The following is a 25,986-nucleotide window of genomic DNA, read 5'->3' as shown; positions in this document are numbered from 1 at the left end:
ATGGAGATCTCATCTATTTCACCTTCCCAGGGCAATACATGAATCCTTCTTTGGATTTTCCTTCTTAAGCTAGCTTTTCTGGAGCTGTGGGTTGTAGTCTGGTTATCCTTTGCTTTACATTTAGTATCCACTTAGGAGTGAGTACATACCATGTTTGTCCTTCTGAGTCTCGAGTACCTCACTCAGATGATATTTTCTAGTTCCATCCATTTGCCTGCAAATTTCGTGATGTTATTGTTTTTCACTGTTGAGTAGTACTCCACTGTGTATATGTATCACATTTTCTTTATCCATTCTTTGGTTGAGGGGCATCTAGATTGTTTCCAGGATCTAGCTATTACAAATAATGCTGCTATGAACATAGTTGAGCATATGTCATTGTGGTATGATTGAGCATTCCTTGGGTATATGCCCAAGAGTGGTATTGCGTTGACTTAAGGTAGATGGATTCCCAATTTTCTGAGAAACTGCCATACTGATTTCAAAAGTGGTTGTACAAGTTTGCACTCCCACCAACAGTAGAGGAGTGTTCCCATTGCTCCACATCCTCTCCAACATAAACTGTCATGAGTGTTCTTGATTTTAGCTATTTGACAGGTTTAAGATGATATCTCAGAGTCATTTTGATTTACATTTCCCTGATGACTAAGGATGTTGAACAATTCCTTAAATGTCTTTCGACCATTTGTGATTCTTCTGTTGAGAATTCTCTATTTAGCTTGATAGCTCATATTTTGATTTTATATTTTATATTTTTAAATATAACTGTAGATGAAAAACAATAATGGTGAGCATGGATTACAATGCATCAAACATGTAAGAATACATAAATTCATAGTAGACTCGAACAAATATACTCATTAGCTGTCGTTGGAGTGCATAGTTCCAATTCACCATTATTTTAGTTTACATTTCTTTTTTTTATTCTGTGTATGTGTGTATGTGTATGTGTGTGTGTGTGTGAAAGAGAGAGAGAGAGAGAGACAGAGAGAGAGAGAGAGACAGAGAGAGACAGAGAGAGAGAGAGAGAGCGCACCGTAGTGGACTGGAGTACCAGTGGAGGTCTGAGGACATCTGTGGTTTTCTTTTCCACCCTGCAGGTTTCAGGGGTCAAAGCATCCCTGCCAGGCCTGCAGAAGCACTTGCACAACGTTCTCTGTGGAAATTAGACCCTGACCCTTAAGCGGCCTTTGATGTTTGTCTACCTCCCTTACGTCATCCGTGGTTGTAGAACACAGGTGTGTGGGGCTGACTTTCTTTCCATATTTTCTGTGTATTTACTAAGTGCCTGTCTTCTGTAGGTTACGTCTCCCGTGCATGCTTTAGCTCTCCCAATGAACACTTGATGAGGAAATGGGACTGGCTTCATTTTTTCCCATTTCACTTCATCTTAGGAAGGTTGAACTTGGGCCTGTAGCTCATTTTTTTATTGGATTGTTCGGTATTTTGATGTCTAGTTTCTTGAATTCTTTATATACTTTGGAGATCAGCCCTCTGTCAGATGTGGGGTTGGTGAAGATCTTTTTCCCATTCTGTGGGCTGTCATTTTGTCTTATTGACCGTGTCCTTTGCCTTACAGAAGCTTTTCAGTCTCAGGAGGTCCCATTTTTTAATTGTTGCTCTCAGTGTCTGTGCTACTGGGGGTGTTACATTTAGGAAGTGGTCTCCTGTGAGTGCCTGCCTCTTGCTGTTCCAATTAGAGACTCGCAGAGAACAAGCTATAGTGGTAAAGCACCAGCAGCTGCGGGAATGCCCCAGTCCTCCTGTGGCTGACTTTGAAGTTATTTCACTTTGTACGGTTACTTCTCAGAGATTGATGGGGGTTTCTTTGGTTACATGCATTGCTCCATGTGTTTCCAGTCCTTCCTTCAGATTGAGGAGACATTCCTGGGTGCCTGTAACTTTCTCCCCTCTGAGGTATGCATGCTGTGTCAGAAATATAGGCAAATTCATTTGTGTTTGTTTATAATGTCACAATTTATGGAATAACCATAATTCACAAGACACAGCATTGTTTTGGGTTTGTTTCCTAGGTATGTTTTATCTTTGTAGCCCTGGTTATCCTAGAACTTGCTCTGTAGAACAGGCTAGCTTCAAACTCAGAGATCCTCCAGCCTCTGAATCACAAATGATGGGATTGAAAGCATGTGCCACCAGCACTTGCCTCAAGACACACCAGTTTTAATGGAAGCAACTGTCCAGGCCGTTCTGCTTTCCTTTGTAACCCTGGTCAAGGCAAACACAGGTTTTTTTAATTCAACATTAATTACTAATATTCACTCTCAAATAACAGAATATACAAAACACAGTAAATCCATCTCTCTATCTATAAACACATACATACATATATACATGTGTTACAGAAATGGCTGTAAAGTGTTAATAGGCCACAGCAGAATTCAAGAGGTTTCTGAAGTCCTGAGGATCAGAGAAACAGAGGAATGTAAGTAGAATCTACATTGATAAGATAATAAACCAGAGTGTAGAGAGAAGCTGGAGAAACTGAGGTAACTATAAATCAGGCCACTTCAGGTCAACTGCTTGAAATCAAAGCTGCAGAGTTGAGTTTAGCTGCAGAAGCACAGAGCAGGACCAGGCTGGGATGAAGGATGGAGGACAGATGATGGATGGCAGATCCAGGTGGGGGAACAAGAAGATAAACCAATGACAGTAGAGTCAGCTATATCAACAGCAGAGAGGGAGCCATCCTGAAACCCTGGGACAGTCCTGAGTTCTCTGCTTGTTGATATTTAACACACAAACCAAGAGCTCAGATAACAGGTTGGTGGGGATTTCACAGTGCTATATGTCCCCTCCCTTTTACGATTTGCAATGAGGAATTACACTCTTTCATTGGTCTAATGTGTCCTGTAAGTTCTTGGGCTTGGCATTCAAATATGGTATACTTCATGTGCCCCATAGAGTCACAATTAAACTGATAAATTTATAGCATGTCACCATTTATACTCTTAAAAGTAAATCATTTTTTTCACCTGTGTGGGGTGGGTGGAGCCAGACAGGTGGCACCATTCATGTGCCTATCCAGGTGCACAGTCATTCTTCATTCTCAAAATAGAGTCAAAAGCCACTTTTCCTGGAAATGGAATCTCTCAGGACAGTGCAAATTCTGAAAAACAATTGTTTTACACAATATGGAAAATTTAGGATAGATTACAGTCTGATCTCAACCTCTTCTGTGGAGTGATTTTCCAGGTAGCCCTCCAGAGTCCTCGATCTTATCATTATTATAGCCCATATTTATTACTTCTCATCACTGATGGTGGCTTGTTTAGCCCGTTCCTTGTCCCTAGTTGTCATAGCTGGGACCATGCTTGTTCAGAGGGGCTTGTGTGGTAGTAATCTAATTGTACTGAAATGTGATTTTCATTGTATGTTAATAAATAAAGTTGCCCGGGGGTCAGAGCTATTAGAGCCATAGCAAGAGTGTGGCGGTGGTGGCACACGCGTATAATCCCATAGATCTCTGTGTGTTCAGGGATACAGCCAGCATTGGAGACATATGCATTTAAGACCTAGGGGGCTGTACATTCAGACAGTGAGGAGGCAGTCACGTGTTTGGGTTTACAACCAATGAGAAGGCAGAACAAAATACTATAAAAAGACGAACAGACAGGATATAGCTCTCTTTCGGGAAGCTGGGACACTGCAGGAGGAAGGGTGAGATTTTAGCTCTGAGCTCTGACCTCTCAGCTTTCTCTTTTACATTGTTTCTGTGTTTCTTATTTAATAAGACTGTTGGTTACATCTACAGGCTTGAGTGGGACAAGAGGGACAGAGCAGCACCATGACCTCAGAGGACATGTAAAGTAACTGACAGATCAGCAGGGCTAAGATCCAGTGTCCCAAAGTGCTGAAAGGCTTCTCATCAGAGCCTGGCGGAATCCAGGCTTGTGTGGGAGGAGTAGGAGAAGGGAAGAAAGACAGGCAAGAGATCATTCTCAATAGGGAAAAGCACTAGGAAGCAGCCATGTTTATCTTGTCAGCCAGATGAAATTGTCTACCACCCGAAGAAATGGAGATGGGGAGCTGTATTCAACTGTGGAAAGAATAAATTTAGAATTTTTTATATCAAAGTGGGTGAATACAAAATGAATGAGCATCTCCTGAAGTAAGACAGTCTTGTGAAATTTACCAAGGATGTTTCTAGTAACTCTTATTTAGTGAACTGAATAAAGGGAAGAAAAGGTAACATTTTCAAAGCTTATGTCTGAATTAAATTTTATCACAGAGGTCTGTGGGTGAAAGATGATCCACTTCAGGACAAATTCGAGAAAGCAAAGCTAAGACCCAGGTGACTGGTCACTTCTTGTTGCTTACATTGTCCTAGTTGCTGACATTTTGTGAAGGTTTGCAAATGTCTGAATGCCCTCCTAAGAGTGACAGCTGTCATTCTTTGGAAGGGAGTCAGATGTGTGGGGGATGCAGCTAGGGGGAACACTTATTTTGGTTGAATATATTTTAATTCCTTTTAAATTTTATATAAGGTCCATTATTTAAATTTTATATAAGGTCCATTATTTCACAAGCTGTCTATCAAGATTTCTGGAAAAGTAAATACATTTTGAGACAAATATAAATTAAGGCAATCTGTAACAGCTACCCCAGCAGTATAGAATGTTTCTAGTAGGATACTTTCCAGGGAGGAAGAAAGATGGTCCTTCTTCATGAAAATACATCAAAATGTACACTTCATCAGAACTTCATCAAACAAATAGATTGAACCTTTCAAAGAAACAACATTGTCCAACACATGAACTCAGCAAACCCTCAATATTAATACAAGGAAATGAATAGAAACACTAATAAGCCAACAAAACAAAACAAAAGAATCACCTAACTCAGTTCTAGGAAACAGGAACCCCCTCTCTGTAAATAATAGTAAATGCTGTTAACTTACCACAAAAGATACAGGCTAATGGGATGCATGAAAAACCAAGAACCATGTGTGGTCTCCAAGATACACATTCATAAAAAAGAAGATACCAGAAATGTATTATCAAAGGATAGAAAACAAACTACCAAGCAAATGGAAAACTTAAAAAGCAGGCATAGCTAGCCTTATATTAAATAAACTTCAAAACTAAAAGAGATTAAAAAGAGACAGTACACATTAATAAAAAGGATAATTCATCAAGAAGGTATAACATTTGTAATATCTATGCACCAAATGTTGGGTCTTGAATTTCATAAAACACACAATAACAGACACAAAGAGGCACATAAATCCTGACAGAATAATGGTGCGGGCTTTAGCATTTCAGTTTTATACTTACATGGGTCTTCTAAACTAAAAACAAAGAAAGTTCAGAGCTAAAATATACTATGAGAGTGACTGGACACATTTATCTTGTATATATTTGCATCCCAAGAGAGGGAATAGGATTTTTCTTAGTAGCACATGAAACCTTTTCTAATATCGACTACATCACAAGACAGAAATTAAGTTTCAACAAATACAAAAAAAACTGAGATAAATCTTTGTTTCTGGTCAGACCATAATGCAATAAAACTAGAAATCAACAATAAGAGGAAGTACAGAAACCATAAAAATATTGGAGACTAAACAATACATTTTGAACAAACAGTGGGTGATCTAAGACATCAGTGAAAAAATAAAAAATCCCTACAAACAACTGGAGATGAAACATATTCTATTAGAACCTCTGGGATGCAGCCAAGGTCATTCTAATAGGAAAGGTTATAGTGCTGGGCGGTGGTGGCTCACGCCATCAATCCCAGCAATCGGGGGGCAGAGTCAGGTGGATCTCTGTGAGTTTGAGGCTAGCCTGGTCTACAGAGCAAGATCAAGATCTAGGCACCAAAACTACACACGCGTGCGCACGCGCAAGCACACACACACACACACACACACACACACACACACACACACACACGCACACACACTGTCTGGAAAAATCAATAAACAAACAAACAAACAAATAAACAAACAAACAAATAAGTAAATATATAGATAAACAAACACATAATTAAATAAATAGATGAAAAGTTATAGTAGGAAGTGCCTGTACTTAAAAAGCTGAGAGGTAGCAAATAAATAACTGAACAATACATCCAAAACTCTTGAAATAAAAAAACAGTCAGTCCAAACCACACTAGAAGTCAAGAAATAATCAGGATTTAAGGAGAAATTAATGAAGCAGGCATTGAAAGAACAATATACAACACAAATTAAATAAAGATTTGGTTCTTTGAAAAGGTTAATAAGATTGATAAGCCCTTAGCTAAATTGACAAAAGAAAGAGGAAGGATGTAATGGGTCTTTTGTTTATTCTTTTACTCTTTACTCTTTGGGGGCCCACCACCCAGCTCCCAAATAAATCACACACAGATATAACAAGCCTTTCTTATAAAGTACGGTATAGGGATGTTGGGTTACTTTCTAATATTCCATTCCCTTCTTCACCTGTGACTCTTGAGCTGTCAATTGTACCACTTCCTGTTACTGGTATCACAAATCATGGCAATCTTGGTGTCTTGAAACTAAACACATTTAATTTGCTGAACTTCCGGGAAGTCAGAAGTCCAAAATTAGTTTCATCAGCCTGGGGAAGAAAAAGTTTCCTTACCCTTTCCAGCTTCTAGATCTACATTTTTTTAAATATTAAAAAACAATCCATTTGCCTGCATGTATGTATATGCATCGTATATAATGTATATGCTACCTGTGGAGGCCTGAAGAGAAGAAGTCATTGGATCCCCCAAAAAAGAAGTCAGAGATGACTGTGAGCTGTCATGTGGATGCTGGGAATGAACCCACATCTTCTCCTTGTCTATGATACTCAGGGGGTCATCACTTTGGGGACCACAGAAGTGTGTCACTAGGAAAGATACCATCACAGGGTACTGACCTGGGGGTTGATATCAGCGGCAATGTCACTCTGTCACACACTGAGTGACCTTTGGCAAGTTATTTCTCAGTCTTTAACCTCAGTTTGTACAAAATGAGAGTTAGACTGGATGACCTAAGGTGTCCTTTCCCAGCTCCAACACACTGCCAGTCTATGAACCATTGACCAGAACTACTACTGTTCATTCAATTCTATGTTTCTCTCTGTCCTAGGTGGAGTAAGTGTGACTGCTTAATTTGTCTGTATGTCAAATTACTCTGATTGGTCAATAAATAAAACACTGATTGGCCAGTGGCTAGGCAGGAAGTATAGGCAGGACTAACAGAGAGGAGAAAAGAAAGAACAGGAAAGTGGAAGGAGTCACTGCCAGCTGCCGCCATGACAAACAGCATGTGAAGATGCCAGTAAGCCATAAGCCACATGGCAAAGTATAGATTTATAGAAATGGATTAATTTAAACTATAAGAACAGTTAGCAAGAAGCCTGCCACGGCCATACAGCTTGTAAGCAATATAAGTCTCTGTGTTTACTTGGTTGGGTCTGAGCAGCTGTGGGACTGGCAGGTGACAAAGATTTGTTCTGACTGTGGGCAAGGCAGGTAACTTCTAGCTACATGTGACTGAGAATTATTAAGTAGTCATGGATTAGGTCCACGATGTTTTACAGCCAAAACACACACTTGGATTCTGTCATCCCATTTACTCTGTGGTTTAGGTCACTGACTCATGAGCTAATATGAAATCCTTCAGAAATCCTTGTTTCCCTGAAATGCAAACTTGTGTTCAGAGAGGGAGATAAACCTTCTGGGGTGCTGCATACATTCCAATACAGTGGGCACTATTACCACATTTTCAGGTCAGATAATTTGAGCTCTAGTAAGGTAAAGTGATCTTCTAATGTCACGGTGATAATAAGACAATGAAGTCCCCCCACTATGACTGAACCACATCCCTTCTCTCTGTCTTGTGTTGTTGTCCCAGTCACAGTTTCCCTCTGGAATGTCAATCTATTGACCCTTAGGATCAACATTGTCCCTCTGGATCATGCTTTCCTGATGTTTCCCAAGCCTCAGAGAACCCTTCTCACTGTGTCTGTTTCTTAATCTGAAAAACTGTAGGCACCGGTCCCCACCCTCATACAGCTGTTCCCATTCTCATTAGAAGCAATGAGGAGATGTTTTGCGTCCATATAGACAAGAAGACACATTAAGATCTCAGTATTTACTCATTCTCACTGCTTTTACAAACTGTATTTTATCCATGATAGCACCAGGCAGTTTCAACACAAATGAAGATCAATTTAAAATCACAGACTATATTTTAAAGTAAGATTTATTATGAAAGTATATGAAATCAACTACATGGTCATATCCACAATAGCAGACAAACAGTAATGGTGGACCATCCCCATGGGAGATACATGTCCTTTAACTAAATATAAATAGTAGAAATAACACCAAATAAAATAACATAGTATATATAAAGACTTGAAGGGGGAGAGGAATTCTGAATGGAAGGAGCAAGGCACTTCTCAATGAGGAGTGGCAGGGCTCAGGAGGCCTTCCCTGAAGTGGTTCCTCCGGCAGCTCAGTTCAGCTCCAAGTCATTCACATACTCATTGACCCAGGGCAGGCTGGGGTCAGCACAGACTTGCTTCCCTTTTCTGGTAATGAATCTATAGAAGAAGGAGAGGACAGATGAGAATCCCATGGTACCTTAGAGGACATCTAGCACTGTCCTTTGCCTGTGGTAGGCATCTGACTCTGTTGATCATTGCTTCTATGGGCAACCATGGTAGAGGGCATCCTCCCTTGAAAACCCTGACACTAGACTTCCTGGTACTCCATCCCCTGAGTGGGTAGCTGTGCCCCGGGGGTTCCCTATATTAGGAAATGGTGGGTTTTATGATCAATATGATGTCTTCCAATTTTTCAATGCTCCTTGAATTGGCCTCTCTATGTAGAGTATACATCATTTTGACTGTTTCTGGTTTCATGATCTGGATATCTTCCTCTCCAAGACCCCCCCTCCAATTTTAATGACCATCCAGTCACTATCAGAACTCAAAAAGTGATCTCATGACATCACTCTTCTTTGAAACAACTTTGACCTTTAGAAATGAATCCTTCTCTTAGCCTGTTGAAGTGAACCTGGCCCTTTCTGAGTCTTGCCCTCCCCCCAGTGTGTACTTACACCACTGCTGGCTTGGAGCAAAGGCTGCTGGTCTCATAGTAATCGGTCACAAAGTCTTGAGGAAGCTTCCGAGCAGTGTAAGAAAAGCAGCAGGAAGTGGGAGGGTCAGAACCCACTGGAAGAAAAAGCCAGGATAGGGTCAAACCTGGTATACATTTGAGATGTATACATCTTCTCTATGGACTACTAGAACCCAAAACATGGTCCCTTGAATCCATGGTCCTCAACCCAGAATGACACTTTTACTCTAAAAGGATAGTCCACAAAGAAGAAAAAAATTCCTGAAGATTGAAACTGGATTGAGTCTCAGAATACCTCTCAATTCTTTCATGTTTCAGGTGGGGAAATCAAGTCATAGACACAGACAAGCTTAAACCACAGAGAAAGCCAATTCATTATCTGGCTTCCAGTCCACCATTTCCCTCTATTGGCTGTTAATTCTTAAGGAAACAGGAGCTTCAGTATTAGTGACTGTCTGGTAGTCTCTACTGTTAACAGCAGAGTGGAGAATCTTCCAGCTCCCTTTTGTCCCCTGACCAAACCCCACTGTTAGTCTGGCCCCAGCTGGAAAACTGAACCCACTGGGTCTCCAAGGGAGCAGCCATGGCAGAGCCCACTTACTTGGTGCTGAGAGCGCTGGAGCCCAGAAGGCAGCCATGACCAGCAGGAGAGAGAGAGCAGACACACACAGCTTCATGGTGTTGCTGGGGGAGAGGATGGAACAGAGCTGAGACTGCAGAGACCAGAAGCTGCAGAAGCTGGCTGAGTGTTGTGCTGATCTGAGCTGGGAACCCCTCTTTATAGGGACTCTGGGGCCTGGGAAAGATGTGGGGGTGCTGGTGAAAAACGGAATATCCTGAGTAAAGGTGATGTCATGGTATCAGGGAGGAAACTGAAATTGGCTGAAGTGAGGAGTTCCTCACAGACTGTCTTCCCCCAGCAGTGACATCACGGAAGAGAAAGGAGGGAGTTGGGAGGGAGAAGTGGGGTGCATGCTGGAGGGGGAAGTGGTACACCAAACATAATGACTGAGATGGGGTGTGTGTTTGTGAACCTGAGAGGAAGGATGCAGTGTTCATAGCTGCGAGCACGGCTGTAAATACGAACTCGATGCACTTTGCACCTCAGACAGTGGAGCCTCCATGACAGACTTTCCAGGTTGTCTGGAATCGATGGAACAAACATGGGGTGTGAACACAGACAGAAGACACTGGCTACTCCAGACTCTTCCACACACAAAATACCATCTGATCAGCAGCATTCAGAAGGGTTGGTTTAGCCTATCTAGAACAAGGAAGGGATAGAAAAGAGAGACAGAGAATGAGCGTGTGAGAGGGGGTTCACGATATTTTATTGGAATGATAAGAGAAGCAGAAAATGAAACCAAGTTTGGGAAACCTAGACAAAGAATGTTGGAGTACACAAATAAGGATTGATACCTAGTGATGAGTATGTGCTGCAGACAGAATGTGTAGCTCTCCTAAGTATATGGGTGTTTTCCAGCACGTCCCTAGGAAATAGCTCATGTTCCTAGGCTCTGGGGAGCTGTGTAGGAGATGCAGCCTACTAAGACTGCAGTCAGACTCAAGGTAGTGCAAGTGAGGGAAACCTGATGATGGACCCAGTCTTGCTCAACTTCAGCTCAATTACCCTGACTCACAAGGTGGGCTTGCTCCAGACCTCACACTGCAGCATCCTCTTCTCTTACAGAAAACAAAGGAGTGAAGAGGGAGCCAGGCCTCTTCAGTGCTTCCAAGTGAAAAGCTGGGAGGGGCAGGGCAGCATCCTGTGGTCCTACATGCTCATTTCACAAAGTACAAATTTGTCCCACCCTATTCTTTCTCTTCTCCCAAAGCCCAGACCACACACCCTCATCTCTGCTGCTCTTTCTGCCCTCAGCCTCGTCGCTCACCTCCGCAGGTCTTGTGTTCTGTGTTCACTGACAGCACACAAGCTAGTCTTTCTCATGACTTTTCAGGGTGATGCAGCTTCATGGTCACACATCAATGGCTTGTGTCTTGGTCCCTTGGTCCACATGGACCTCATTTTTCGTGGCATTTCAATTCAGCCGACTTCCTATTCATCTGCTGTTTTTCAGGGCCAAGATAGTGGAGTAAAGTCTCCTCCTTCCCTCAAGGAGATCTTAGCCTCTTGATGCAGGGCCAGTGATGGAAACAACTGTCCCTTGAGGTGGAATATGGTGGCACATGAGAGATAGTAACGGGGCATCTGGGAGTCTGAGGATGAAGGCTGTCCCTCATGTGTAGGTAGAAAAATCTGAGGAAGGTTGAAACCCACTGTGCTAAGGAACAGCTTCTGCTACATCAGCCAGTGTGATCATCTCCATTTGACTGAGGAATGCAGAGCCACCTGCTCTGGGACACAGAGGGCAGGGATAGCAGATATGAATGAGTGATTGGTCTGTGAGGTAGAGTCTTAATGTGAGCAGAGTATGCTCAGGGGAGGTGAAGACTATTCTAGAAGGTTAGAATTAGTCTCAGACTACATCACATTGCCTTCATGTTGCAGATAGAAAAATTGGAGTATGCAGAGGATTCTCTTAAACCAGTAGTGTGGGGCTGAGCCTGTCAGCAGTCTGACTTCATGCTGGGCTTTTCTTCCAGTGGTTGTCAACTCTTGGAAAGTGGGATCTTGAGTATTATGACTGTCTATAGGGTACCAGAGGGCAGTAGACTCTTGGGAGAGATTAAAGATCCATGGAGGAAACAGAAGATATGTTCATGTGGATAGCCTGGCCTCTCCTGCAGACAGTGGGAGGGTTAGAACTGTTAGGGTGACCACTACGTGTTGGGGGTCAACAGTGGGAGCCTGTTTGATTCTAGGGTGTTAGTAGAGGGCAAATGCCAAGATGGGAGAGGTGAGCTGGGACACAGCCATTTTGGAAGACTTTTTGTGAAGCGATATTGTCGGTGTGGTATCTAATCCCTTTGGGAAAAAGGGAGCAGACATTGAATTGTGAATGGAAGAAACAAGTGGGTGGATATGCAGAGTGCAGGTTCAGAATGGTGTCTGTAGCAGAGGGCACCAGCTGAAGGAGCTCATCAGCAGTCTCCAGACCCTGGCCACCAGTCCTTAGTCACCAGCACAGGCTGCTCCTCTGCTGTCAGGCTGTCTAGGGTGGAGGGCAGTGACTTCAGAAGGTGTTACATTTCTGAGAGAAGCTCCAGTCTTACCAGTATTTGGTGGATTCAGGAAACTTTCTGCATTTCTTAGGAAGTCTCTCCCTTTGGTGCTTGTACATGTGAGTCTGCCCTCTTCCCGTTTATCTGAGACAAGACATGGATCCAGTAAAGCTTTACTGAGCTCCTTCAATGTGACAGGCGCTGTGTCAGTGTTGGAGGTTCCTATTTTAACTGGTGGCTGCAAAGTGTTGAGAGAGGCTCCCAAAAATGTGAGGCCTGAGAAGAGGGACAGCAAGAGTGCACCAGCCAGAGGGTGGGAGGAATGTGGTGCACGATGTCTTGGCTCTTGTGCTCGTGAACTCACTGCAATTATGGCTGCCTCCACCAGATTGGCTTAGGGTCAAGCCACCAAAGCAGTCAGAACGTTGTCAGGTAGGCACTCATGGACTCAGAAGGAGGGAGAGGAGGTGTGTGAAGAGTAGAAAGGTTTGGGGAGGGTTGGGGAAGGGGGTGAAGGTAGGGGAGAGGGGTGGAGAGACATGACAGGGTTGGGGAAGGGGCATGTGAGGGATTATCACTGGGGTAGGGGGAATTAGTGGTGGACAGGATCCATGTATACACATGTCAAAGCATCAAAGAATAAATAAAAGATAAAAATGTGAAATATGATTTTTTTCAAAAAATTACATTAGGTTGTTTTTCTTTTACCAAAAATATGTGTGGTTGCTGTAAAAATTTTACAAGGAAGACTTGAATCTTAAAATTCTCAAGATTTAATACTTAAGACTAAAAATTTTCAATCATAGGTACCTAGCTGTTAGTACTTAATAGTACTTTCTCACATCAACATGTCTTCACATTGTTAGTTAATATTCACCAGAGTTGCTAAATACTTAGTCTTTACTGAAATACAGCACTGATGAATACTTGGCATTCCACGGCCTGGAAGTACTAACATTTGTATTTAATGAGTCTAGTACTTAGGTAGGTTCATCCATTTGATTGCTTGAACTTTTCTCTAAACTGAGCTGAGAACTGAAGGGTGATTATCTAGTCAGAGAGTAGGTGTTAGTTATCCAGGAAAAATGTGCTCTTCTAAGTGAGATGTATTTATTATGCCTTTTTCACAGTAGGGCAGGTAAAGACAATGGTAATGAACTGTATATTTCAACAGAGTAAGAAGAAAGGATCGTGAATGTTTTCACTACCATGAAATTGCCTTATAGAGATGCAGACCCTGATTTGGACATCATACAGTTATACAGATTAAAATATTACATGTGCCTGTCAACATGTAAAGTCTGCATTTCAATATAAAATTATTTTTAATTAAAAAACTGGGGATTTACAAAAACATGTAAATGATAGGAATTGTGGTTAACACTTAACACAGCACTTACCACAAGCCAGTACTAGCCTAAGTACAAATCTGTTTAATTCTCCTACTGGTCCTTTGAAGTGGGTGTCATTTTTAGTTCCTGTTACATATGAAGGTACTGAGCACAGAGAGGTAAGTAATCTACAGAAAAACACACAGCTGATACACCACAGATTTGGAAATGAAACCAAGGAAGTCTGGCTCTAAGATAAGTAAGTCTGAAAAGGAAACTTACTTCATTACAAATTTCTGTTAAAAATTTAATGCCACGTCCTGTCAGTATGCTGCAGTCTCTCAGGTCACACGATTATGAGCTTTAGAATCCACCAACATCTCTGTCTCTGTCTCTGTAATCTCAAAAGTTTGGGATTTTAATAGCAGTCTTCAAGGAGATGGGGGGGGCAGCACATGGACACTTGTGATGGGAAAGCAGAGGGGCACCAGGGAAGGATGGGGGAAGCAGGAATGGGAGAGGAGCAAACTGATTTACATTTAAGGAATGAAGGTATTGGGGGCTGAACAGATGGCTCAGTGGTTAAGAGCACTGACTGCTCTACCAGAGGACCCAGGTTCAATTCTCAGCACCCACATGGCAGCTCACAACTGTCTGTAACTGTATGGGGTCTAGTTCCCTCTTCTGGTGTTCAGACAGACACGCAGACAAAACACCCCCATATATAAAATAAATAAATCTTTTTAAGTAGTAAAATTATATGTGAACTAAAAATAGAAATTTTCTTTATTGACATAAATATGGATTCCCATGCCTCCATGGGATGGACTTGTGCCCATGATGTTTTACTCTGCCCTGTGTTTTGCAGAAAAAGAATACTCTCCATTGCCAAGTTGCCACTCATCAAAGACAGCCCCGGTAGTTCCCAGAAGCATGGTCTTGGCATTCAGGAAGTCTGAAGAAACAACAACTGAATGGATTTGAGGAATGTCACCGGAAGAGCAAGCAGTCTGGGGTTTAGCAAGAGCACTTTGGCAAAGCTGGGAGGAAATCCTGCTTCTAGTTTGCTGCTTGTGACCCTGCTGTGTAACTCAGAAGGCTGACCTCAGCAGTGGGCATGTGAGCAATGTGGAGACTTTGCTGCTGCTGCTGCTGCTTTTTTTTTTTTTTTTTTAAGATAAATTATAACAAGGAGGGTTCAATGGGAGATGCATGAATCTCCCTGGGAAGGGAAAAAGAATAGATATCGTGGGTGGATGGTGTTGGGGGCAGATGGAGAGCATGGAGGGCGGGCATGGGAAAAGGAGGGATCAGGTTGAGGTGAAGGGAGGGAGAGAGTATTGGACAGAGCAACTGGAATTGGAGTAGGGGCATCTCAGAGAGGAGCTAGAGACCTAGTGCAATGGAAATTCCCAGGAATCTATGAGGATGACCCTAGCTAAGACTCCTAGCGATGGAGGATATGGAGCTGAACTGGCCTCCTGTAACCAGGTAAGACTTCCAATGGACGGACTGGGACACCAACCCAGCCACAAAACCTTCGACCTACAATTTGTCCTACTTACAAGATGTGCTGGGGTAAAGGTGGCTCAGAAATTGTGGGAGTGGCCAACCCATGACTGGTCTAGCTTGAGACCCATGCCATGAGAAGGATCCCATGCCTGACACTGCCTGCAAGGCCAGAACCCAGAGGCTGGATAGTCCAGAGACCTATGATAGAACCAAACATGACTAGGAAAAAAAAAGTCAGTGAATGATTGCATGATTGCTATACTCATAGATTGGTGCCAAGCCCAATAGTCACAGAGAGGCTTTCCTCCAGCGACTGATGGGAGCAGATGCAGAGACCCACAGCCAAACATTAGGCAGAGTTCAGGGAATCCAGCAAAAGAGATGGAGAAAGGAGTTATAGGAGCCAGGGGGTTCAAGGGCACCACAAGAAAACCCACAGAATCAACTAACCTGAACTCATAGGGACTCACGGAGACTGAACTGACTGCCAGGGAGCCTGCATGGGGCTGACCTAGGACCTCTGCATATATGTTACTGTTGTTTAGTTTGATCTTCTGTGGGACTCCTAACCATGGATGCAGGGGCTGGCTCTGACTCTTTTGCCTGCTTTTGGGACCCCTTTCCTCATGCTGGGCTGCCTTGTCCAGTCTTACTATAAGGGAGGTACTTAGTCTTATTGCAACTTGATAAGCCACGTTTGGTTGATATCCATGGGAGGCCTGTCCTTTTCTGAAAAGAAATGGAGAAGGAGTGGATGTGGAGAGGGCTGGGAGGAGAGGAGAGAGGAGAAACTGTGGTCAGGATGAATATATGAGAGAAGAATAAATAAAAATAAAAAAAGAAATTATTTGAGGTGCTTTCATTTCATTTTCTTTTCTTTTTTTTTACTACTTCGGTGTCCCAAAATAAGGTTTATTCTTTGGCACTTCAGCCTTTTCAAAGGTTCATCTCAATTCATACAATGATTCAATTAGATCAAGATCACAGAAATGTCACTGAGATCATCTTTGATTCCGTGAACAAAAGGGACCTGAAGGGGTTAGAGAGATACAGTAGAGGGAGGGAGGGTTACAGGGGGTTAACCAGCCAATGAGTACATGTCATTTTCCTTTATTCAAGTGATTCTCAGGCTATTCAAATATCCTATAGTTGATAATAACATTTTTCATTCTGTGGTAGGTGTTTTAATTTTTGTTACTGTTTTGAGACATTCTTCTTCAACGAATAATTTTTAGTTGTCTACTTTTAAAGGTACTGTGCAATTTTTAAATAATTTTTCAAAGTCAGGCTGATACTTCCAGTTCATTCTGGCCAGACTTTGCTGTATCATGTATAGAAGACAGCTGTTCTGCCTAGAACCTGTCTCAGAAATTGACCTATATATCCTGTGCCCCATAGCATCCACTTCCTTAAAGATGTAGCCAGGGGGCTCCGTATATGATGCTGGGCATCTGCCCATTTCCTTGGGAGTAAAGCTAATAGAGTAAGTAGTCAGACCCTCCACAGGGATGTTTTGAGGGCCAACCCAGGCGGGCTTGTAGTTTTTAGTGGTGACAGGTGGGTGGGGCACATAGCAGGTCTTAGTGGTCGTCTGACAGTCCAAAGGTTCAACAGGCAGGCTCAGATGGTGAGTGGGTTTGACTGGCTTTGGCTGCACCGCTGCCCACTGCTTGTAGTCATCTTTGGTGGTGGTGGAGCTTTCAAAATGGCCCCTATTCTTAATGGAAGGTACAGGTCGGCAAGTTTGAGCTGGGAAACCCTTAAGGTATCTGTAATGGGTCTGTGTAGTTGTCAAAAGATCCATCTTCTCCTCAGGAGGGACATAGGAAACAGGAGCTTTGGTGAATATCTGGGGTGTTTCCCAAGCTTGGAACTTATCTTGAAACTCGGTGCTGTTCGAGAAAGGTATATCTTGTGGAGGCAACTTGGCTGGAGGTTTGGAGCTCTTGCAGGCTCCCTAGGAGGCCTCGGTAGGACTCTTTGTGCGTGGTCAGGTTCTCAAAAGGGATGTCACAGGGTCTAAATTTCTCAGGCTCTCTTACAAAGCGCTTCTCCACAGGGTGGGGCACATAGCTCATCTTGTAGTTAGTTAGATCCTCCAAGGGGATGTTATAGAGCTTTGGTTTGGCCGGAGGCTTACAGCTCACAGTAGTCACAAGGCCTTTTATGGTATAGTCATCCTGGTGTGTGGTCCTGTTTTCAAACCAGGTAGACTCTGGTCGGTACTTGTGTGATGGACGAATAAGATCTCGTTTTGGTTGGTTCCAAGGTAAATAATCAGCTTTGTACGTAGGCAGGTACTGTATCTTGTCACCATTCGGAAATTTACTGTCCCGAGGTTTGATGGGGCCAACTTGACAGACAGGGAGGTAGTTAAAGTCGTGTTTGTATGTTGTGAGTAAATCCATAGTCTCTTGGCTTGGAATGTATGGGTCATGCTGATGGAATTTCACTGGTACCATTTTGTGAAGCCCAAAATCTCTCCTGGATGTGGTCAGGCCTTCCATGGGTATGGATCCTTTCTTGTATACCCCCTTGGGCTTAAAGGAATCTCTGGGCAGGTAAGACTCATAGAAAGGATAATTCTGAGTGTATTCGGTGAGAAGACATGGTTTCTCTGTTTTATCATAAATCTTCGTAGGGAGATGTGGACAGTGATGCCGCTTTTACTCTTACTCCATGGCTGGCTGGGTGGCTGCAAGACCGGGTGGCCAGCGGGCTGGCTGGCTGGCCCCAAGCGTCCTCCTCTCCTCTTCTTGCTCTTTCCTCTCATTTCATTTTCTTTTTTGGTTTGTTTTTTAAAGATTTATTTTACTTTTAATTGTGTGTGTGTGTGTGTGTGTGTGTGTGTGTGTGTGTGTGTGTGTGTGTCTATTTGTGGGTATGTGTACCTGAGAGTGGGTGCTCATGAAAGCCAGCAGCATCTGATGCCCTGGAGTTGAAGTATAGGTAGTTGTGAGCTGCCCAACATGGGTGCTGGGAACTGAACTCAGGTCTTCTGCGAGAGTCCTTTCTTAACTTCTGAGTCATCTCTCCAGCACACCTCCACACCCCAGTTTTAATTTCCAACGTAGACTAGGGTAGGTAACTAGTAGTTGTAGGAAGTTTGAAGTTGTGGGAGCAGAGAGAGGAGTCAAAGTGACTGTCACTTCCTGGTCTCTGGTTTGATAAGATAAGATGGGGACAGATGATACAGTATTCCAGGGTGGATGGAGTCCAGTATCAAGAAATACAACCTTATCTACTGTGGTTGAACACGTACACATACCAGAGGAAATGGCAAGAACTCAGGCAGGAAGTGAAGGGCTCACTGCAAAAGGAAGAGATGGCATCATTGAGTCCTTCCTTTTCTCTCCTGGATGTGAGAAAGGGGCCCTGACTCTAGGATGCTGTTTCTGCCTTGATGAGTGATGGGGCCTTGTCTACTGCACCTACGGACAGCCAGAGGTGGACCTAACCAGGGAGTTATTACCAGTTAGCCCACCCGTGGGGCCACTGCTGCCAAACAAGAGCTGAGACTGATACCCAGGGAAGTGGGACCATGACAGGGAAACTAGAAGGAAACCAATTGGCAGAGCTGGATCATGGGAAGTGTGGGAAGTGAGAAAGGGGAACAGAATAGTTGGAGGCAATGACAAAGATGAATTTCCCCACCAGAACTCCCTGGACTCATGTGTGGGATACTCTACTGGACTGTGGTGGGGCCTTGAGAAGGCTGGAGTGAACTGGAAATCTAGGACACCAATTAAGCCCCTCCACACCAAGGGGGGGTCCATTGTCTTGACTACTGGCTACTTTCTGTCCCAGCCATCTAATCAATCTTGGTGTTTCCCCTAAAGATGAAGATCTTGCCACTATGGTCTTTTTTTTTTTTTTTTTTTTTATCCTTCTCTTCCTATTAGTATTTCAACTCTATGATGAGTTTTAAAGCATAATACATCTTATCCAATCTGCAATTTATTCATTTTCCAAATATTTATTAAGCCTCATTACATGTCAGAAGTTGTGGCTTTGTTGCAGATGCAGTAGAAATAATGCCCACGATGAAGTGTATTGTTGAGCAGTTCTATGTGTGACCCCAAGCAAGCCATTTTTCCTGGAAACATCAATCTGCCACCTAGAGCATTTCTAAGACTCCTCTAACTCAACCCTTCCATGACTCATCCAATGTGTGTGTGTTAAGCACATACTACACATACAAGCATTTTCCAATCCAACTGAAAGGCTATTTCCTGGCTTGGGGATTGATATAAAAACTCTTACAACTCTATAGACACTAAGGATTATATATTCCATCAATTGCCTTCATTTCAAAGAATGAAATTCTAAGAATTAGAGACTAGGTCAGGAGACCCACCATGTTACATTCATCATGTGCTAGGATTTATTACCTAGACTCCACCAGGAAGACATGGTCTGAATTTGCTTAAAACCAACAGGGCATCATTCAAATTTTAAAAGGAAACTTTACATAGATGACTGAGGACCCATTGCTGGAAGTGCCGTAATGCTGGAAGTAGAAAGTGTTCATTGCCGAAAAGTGACTGACTTGGCAGTTTTCATTTCCTCTTCTAGCTCCCTCCGCTCTTAGAATCCAGCTCTCAGAAACTGAATCATAGGTATGAAGGTGGCTTCCTAAGAAGTGAGAGAGTGATGGGGGCGGGGGCGGTGTGGATGACTGATGGTTGGGAGACAGAAACAGTAGACAGACAAAGAAACATGGTCTGTTCAGAAGGTCCTGATGAGATTGGGCACATTCAAGGTGGTATGGGATGACTGTGCGTTGTTTTGAGAGACAGGGTCGCACATACCCAAGGCTAGCCTCAAACTAATTATGTAGCTGAGGATGATCTTGAACCTCTGATTCTCCTGCCTCCAGCTTGAGAGTACTGGAATTACAGGCATGTCTAACCACTCCTGGTTTTCCTGGGATGTAGTTTCCAATGAAACAAGTGATTATGACACTTTTCTTTAGAACTGATAGCAAGTGGGAAGGAAGTTGGATGCCCTGTCCCCGGTGAAACTGCCATTGCCCTTGATCTTGTCTTTGCTTTACGCCTCTTGCTACCAGTATTAGCAGTCATCAGCAGGAATGGAAACAGAGCCTGTGTGCTTTAAAGACTAAAAGAGCCAGAGGACCGACTAGAACACATGCTTCCAGAAGCACCAGTCCACAACCCAATGTGAATGGGGGAGATTTCACAAAGCCCCGCCTGCTAGATGAAAAACTACAGGCAAGCTGTTGAGAGAGGGACAATCAGTTTTCTCCAGGGATGATTCCCCAATGGGTTATCCAAATCCAAGTGATCAGCCCCAAACACACATACCTAAGAGCAATGCTAAATGGGCCCAGCAGGTTGTATATAGTATATATATATATATATATATATATATATATATATATATATATATATCAGTAATAATTATAGAAGAAGAGGTCAGAGGGAGTTGGGGGCCATGGGAGAAGTTGGGAAGGGGGAGGAGTGGAAATGATGTACCACAGTGTGTGGGGACCAGTGGAGTGTCAGTCCGAAGGAGGTCGGAAGGAAACCCAGTTCAACAGTACTCAAAAGCCTCTGTTGGTTCAAACTTATAGAGTCTGACACTGGGCACTTTATGTTAGGCACATTTAAGTATAGTACAGTTTCGGGGTGGAAAGTTTCCTGGTATAACAATCCCCTGTGCACAAGGAAGCATAATTACATTGAAACTCTTCTCAAAATACATGTCACTTCTTCCATGAAGATGGGTTCTAGAGAGAGGATACATGTGTTATCTTAAGGGCCCAGGGGAGAATCTGGTATGGTCTTGGTCACAGGAATAGTACAGAGGTCATTTGGGCTATTAGCCACTTCCTGTCATGGTTGTGAGATCTTGGGGGAGCCCTTAGACATACAGATTATACAAAGGTCACCTGTCTATTAAGTATCTCCAGTGGTAGTTGTGGGGGAGTTGGGAGAGCCCCTGGCCATACAAATAATCGAAGCTCACCTACGCCATTCTACCTCTGGTCTTGCTTGTGGGACCTTGGTATGGCCTGGCCCTACAGATAGCACAGATCACCAAGTTATTAACCACCTCCATTCCCAGCCTTCTGGGTGGAAAACAGTTATACATCTCTCCCATTGAAGAGATAACCCTGTGTGTTTAACATTCCTGGTTTCCCAGAGCTTGCCTGTGAGCACAGGACATCTGTGCTCCCAACAACAGGACTAATGTTCTCAAAAAATTAAGTTAAAAAATGCTATATGGCAACAATAAGAAATGTTTAAGGACATAGGAGTGAAGCACATTTTAAACCATGAAATTTAGCCTCTAGTCACTAGTAATTTATTTCCATTCCCTCTTAGATGAGAATTCTTTTTTAAACTTTATTAATTTTTATTGTATGCATATGAGCATTTTGCCTGCATGTATGTATATACACCATGTGACTGCCTTATGCCCGAGAAAGTCAGAAGAGGGCATTGGATCCCTGGTAACTACAGTTACAGGTCGTTGTGAGCTGTCATGTGGGTGCTGGACACTGAACTCAGGTCCTTTGCAAGGGCATCCAGTGCTCTTAACTTCTGAGGCATCTCTCATGTCCCTGATATGAGAATTCCTATTATGAAATCTTAGAATCAGGAAAGTTCAGTCTTAGGAAGCCTTTGATGTTACAAGCAGCACATCATATTTTTGTTCTGGTGGTGTTTCATTTCAGGGGACAGGTAGTGAAATGTACCTCATTTCAAAATGCCTTAGAGGGCTGGCAAGATTTCTTAGCAGGCGACATCATTTGCCTCCTTTGCTTGACTGTCTGAGTTCCCTGAAATGAGGAAGATGATGAATGAATCCTGTCCTCTGACCTCCACATACATGCTTCGGCACATGGCACATGGCTTACACATAAACACACATGCAATATAGTGATAATAACGGCAATAGAATGAAAAATGAAAAACAAATGTAACTCTATGGACACTTGGGAAGGACAGAGTTCCTAAGGTGTGTCCTTGTTTCACTTATGCCTGAAGTCCTCCACCATTTTCTTGTATCTAATCTATGAACTCCAGTTCTTCTGGGGGAGATTTTGAAGCCTCCTTGGTTCAGCTCACCTCAATTTAGTTTCACCATCCTGCTCCCCCAAAATGGCCTGTCATTCCACTGAACCCACAAAGTCACACCTTCCCACTCCGTGTACATTCAGATCTTGTGTGATTTTTTAAATGTCTTGATGTTATAATATAATTATATAAATTCCCTGTTCCTTTTATTCCCCCACACACTCCACTTACCCCCTTGTGCTCTCTCTCTCTCTCTCTCTCTCTCTCTCTCTCTCTCTCTCTCTCTCAAATTCATGACCTCTCTTTCTTTAATTGTCCTTACATACGTGTGTGTGTGTGTGTGTGTGTGTGTGTGTTTAAATACATAAATACAACCTGCTCAGTCTATGTGTTACTTGTACGCATGTTTTCAGGGATGACCAGTTAGTATTAGATAACCAGTTGGTGTGCTCTCCCCTGAGGAAGACTCTTTCTCCCCCCTCTTAGCTGCCTGTAGTTCTCTGTCTAGTGCTGAGGCCTCCTACACTTTCCTCCTTCCAATGGCTTGTCTGTTGGTGTCGTCCCTGTTTAGGTCATGGTCAGGCAGACATGTTGGTGGGACTTCATTGTAGCTTCTCTGATATTTCTAGGAGACACAATCTCACTGCAGACTTCTTGTTCCTCTGGCCCTTACAGTTTTTCTGCCCCCTCTGCTGTAATAATCCCTGAGTACAGGAGCCGTGTGACTCTACAGTTCTGCATTTTGATGAGGTGTAATTTTTCTATAATGGTCTTTGTTGAAAAGAGAAGTTTCTTTACCTGTGTGTTTTTAAAACCTATCAAAGTTGCAGCCCTTCTATGAAGACCCCCTGCATCCCTCTGCAGAAGGTCGCACATTAGCACTTCCTGCTCAGTGCTGTGGTCCCTGTTCACCTACTTCCTCTGTCCCAGCTAGATTGTGGGATCTGAAGATAAAGGCCACTAAAAAAAAAAAAAAAAAAAAAAAAAAAAAAAAAAAAAAAACACCTCAATAATTTGTCACAATAAAGTATCAGGACTGCAGCTGGATAAAAACTTTAGTATATCTACCAAAAACTTCTTCCAAGGGCTAGAGAGATAGTTCAGTGGTTAAAGTATGACCAGAATCCGGATCCCCAGTACCCACGTAAATGTCTGTGAGCATGGTGGCCTGCTGCGGTGGATTAAACACATTAGTAATTAGCTCCGTGTCACCAATAAGGCATTGGTATTGAATTAAGGAAAGAAATAAAAGCCCTTCTCCTTGGAGTCCTTTTAACCAAGAGTGAATCCAGACTTGAATTCTCTACTTCATGCTCTCCATGTCTTCTATCCTCTGTCTGTCTGTTACAGGAGCCTGAATCTGTGCCTGGCTGAAGGTTGTCTTGTGAGTCTGCCCCCATGTCTGTATCTGTGTGTGACTGTGTCTGTCTGTCCAGGTGTGTCTGTCTAGGTCTGTGTGCCTCTGTTGTGTGTCTGTGTCATTTGTATGACTGTCCCTAACATGGGCTTTGCTCTGTGTTTATTGAATAGCACAGGAAGCATCACATGAGGAAGAAAAGAGATACATTTTAGAAATCCTTAACAGAGTGTTTTGAGGATTAAGTCACTGGCTCCAACTGATCCCAACTGACCTGAACAACAAGCAGCACTACAAACATCATTGTTTATCAACCAATATCCACCATTTTTTTTTTTTCCGAGGCAGGGTTTCTCTGTGTAGTTTTGGTGCCTTTCCTGGAACTCACTCTGTAGCCCAGGCCGGCCTCAAACTCACAGAGATCCGCCTGCCTCTGCTTCCCAAGTGCTGGAATTAAAGGTGTGCGCCACTTTTGCCCAGCCTGATGGGTATTCATTTTAGAAAGTTGCTTTCAACCTCTGTATTTGCTGCTTTCAGCAAATGATATACATGCATTGTTCTGGATCGGGGACATGAAAGAGTACATAATTTAATATTAAAGCCGTGCATCCTATTAGGTTGTAAATGTTGATTCCATGGGAAATCCAAGGCAAATAACATTGTTCTCTTAAAGGCAGGTTAAACAAGCAGGTTGAGTACACAGTAAGACAGCAGTCTGAAGTGTTAAGTGATCTCGAGGTACATTATTAACTCTGGGTGTGAGCTCCAGTAAAAGTTCTAGTCTCTGGGAATGTATGAGGCTTTTTTTGTTGTTGTTTTTTCGAGATAGGGTTTCTCTGTGTAGCTTTGCACATTTCCTGGAACTCACTTGGTAACCCAGGCTAGCCTTGAACTCGCAGAGATCCACCTGGCTCTGCCTCCCAAGTGCTGGGATTAAAGGCGTGCGCCACCACCGCCCAGCTTTTTCTTTTTCTTTTTCTTTTTTTTTTTTTTTTTTTTTTTGGATGAGAGGCATTTTTATGATATTGCATCACCACAGCCTGCCTGATAATTCTAGTCCCAGAAGGCAGAGATGGGGATCCCCAGAGCAAGCTGGTTAGCAAGACCAGCCATGTTAGTGAGCTCTGGATTTGATTAAGAGACCCTGCCTCAAGGAATAATATGGAAGACTGATGGTGTTATAATTCCTGACATTAATCTTGGGCTCCCACATGCATGTGCATACACATACACTCACACACAGGCAGACCACACACACACACACACACACACACACACACACACACACACACACACACACACTTGCTTTCAGGCATGGTGCCACATGCCTGCCATCCTAGCACTCTTGAGCCTGAGGCAGAGGATCATAATTTTGACTACCTAGTGAGACCTTGCCTCCAAAAAACTGAAATTAAAAGCATTTAAAATTAAAACATTTGATAACAGCTTACTTTTAAACTGGTGATATTGAAAAATGCTTTAAACTCTTAAAAAATGCTTTAAATGAGTTCATTAGTATATAACTAACCTGGAAGGTAATAATCTCACTAAATAAAATAAGAAAATCTCAAAACATAAGAAAATTAATCACCCACAGGCCCATCACACAAAGTATTATTAATTCTTTAAAGCTTTTATTTCTAATGATTTTTATTTCCGTATTACTTATGTATAATGCATGGGTTTGACATGGAAATCTGTGTATATTTCTAGATATTTGTAGAATTCTTCACTTTGTAAAAGTTGTACAATTTTTCTTGATATTTTTAGCACAGATGTTATGACTGTATTTATGTCATTTTATTCATTTTAAGAGCTCCATGAATAAGCAATCCAATGTACACACTATAATTTGATTTATAAATCTTTCATAGTGAAAGTTCAGTCTCCTTAGTTCAGAGTTATAATGACACCTGGCCAGCTGTCTCTGTGTTTAAAGATGCCTTCATATTTGGGTTGTTTCCACACCTTTCCTAGAAAGGCTTTTTCTAGATTAATGGGCATAAATATTTTTAGGCTCCTCACATATTGACACCCACACCTGAAGTATCATTATGACCCACAACTACTGTTTAACCCAGTGGCCTAGTCACTCTGTGACTGATGATTGGACAAATATCTGAAATGTGGCCTCATGGTCCCCATCGCTCTAGCTGGGGATGCTTTAACTCCATCCCTCACGGGGGGGGGAGGGGGGGGGGGGGGGGGCTGCTGTGCCACCATCTACAGCTATTCCATCCGTGTGGTTAGAGAAGCTGAGAAATGACAGAGTTTCCGTTCTATGGTAAGGAACCGGGCTGGAGCGCTCATTCACAAAGTGGTTTTTATGAGAAGGCATCAGCTAAGAATGGCCCTGGGTTGACAGTGTCCTAAGCTCCTCCTGTTCATAAGAGAAACTATTTCCTCACAAGAAGTAAGAATAGGTCACGAGTTGAGAGCTGAGGCCATATCTCAGTGATGCTATTCTTGGATATCCTGAGCCCCTGTGGTCACTGGGGACCCTGGGTTGTGCAAT

The 25,986-nt window shown here is 42.8% G+C and overlaps 2 protein-coding genes across 2 annotated transcripts; both read right to left on the bottom strand.

The window, feature by feature from the left end:
• Window positions 1–8,203: 8,203 nt before the first annotated feature.
• On the bottom strand, window positions 8,204–10,006 carry LOC114707727 (C-C motif chemokine 4-like). The gene is made up of 3 exons (XM_028890548.2): window positions 9,704–10,006; window positions 9,083–9,197; window positions 8,204–8,564 (listed from the first exon to the last, which is right to left on the bottom strand). Exons 1-3 carry the CDS (start codon window positions 9,777–9,779, stop codon window positions 8,477–8,479), a joined length of 279 nt encoding a protein of 92 aa, XP_028746381.1. The 5' UTR covers window positions 9,780–10,006; the 3' UTR covers window positions 8,204–8,476.
• A 6,156-nt stretch (window positions 10,007–16,162) lies between these two features.
• Window positions 16,163–17,660, bottom strand: LOC114707705 (stabilizer of axonemal microtubules 1-like). The gene is given in 3 exon segments (XM_028890520.2): window positions 16,163–16,410; window positions 16,413–17,020; window positions 17,022–17,660. Coding segments are annotated over 3 exon segments (1,221 nt in total). The 5' UTR covers window positions 17,576–17,660; the 3' UTR covers window positions 16,163–16,351.
• Between the last annotated feature and the right edge of the window lie 8,326 nt (window positions 17,661–25,986).

The sequence above is a fragment of the Peromyscus leucopus genome, chromosome 8b (genome assembly GCF_004664715.2).
Source record: "Peromyscus leucopus breed LL Stock chromosome 8b, UCI_PerLeu_2.1, whole genome shotgun sequence".
In the NCBI taxonomy this organism is placed as follows: Eukaryota; Metazoa; Chordata; class Mammalia; order Rodentia; family Cricetidae; genus Peromyscus; species Peromyscus leucopus.
This window is presented reverse-complemented; position numbering and strand designations above follow the sequence as displayed.

Excerpts from the sequence above, each read along its gene's own strand:
- LOC114707727 (XM_028890548.2), bottom strand. The coding sequence starts at position 9,779 with ATGAAGCTGTGTGTGTCTGCTCTCTCTCTCCTGCTGGTCATGGCTGCC. Across the intron at positions 9,198-9,703 it reads TCCAGCGCTCTCAGCACCAA|TGGGTTCTGACCCTCCCACT; the intron begins GTAAGTGGGCTC and ends TTTTTCTTCCAG. Across the intron at positions 8,565-9,082 it reads TGCTCCAAGCCAGCAGTGGT|ATTCATTACCAGAAAAGGGA; the intron begins GTAAGTACACAC and ends CTTCTTCTATAG.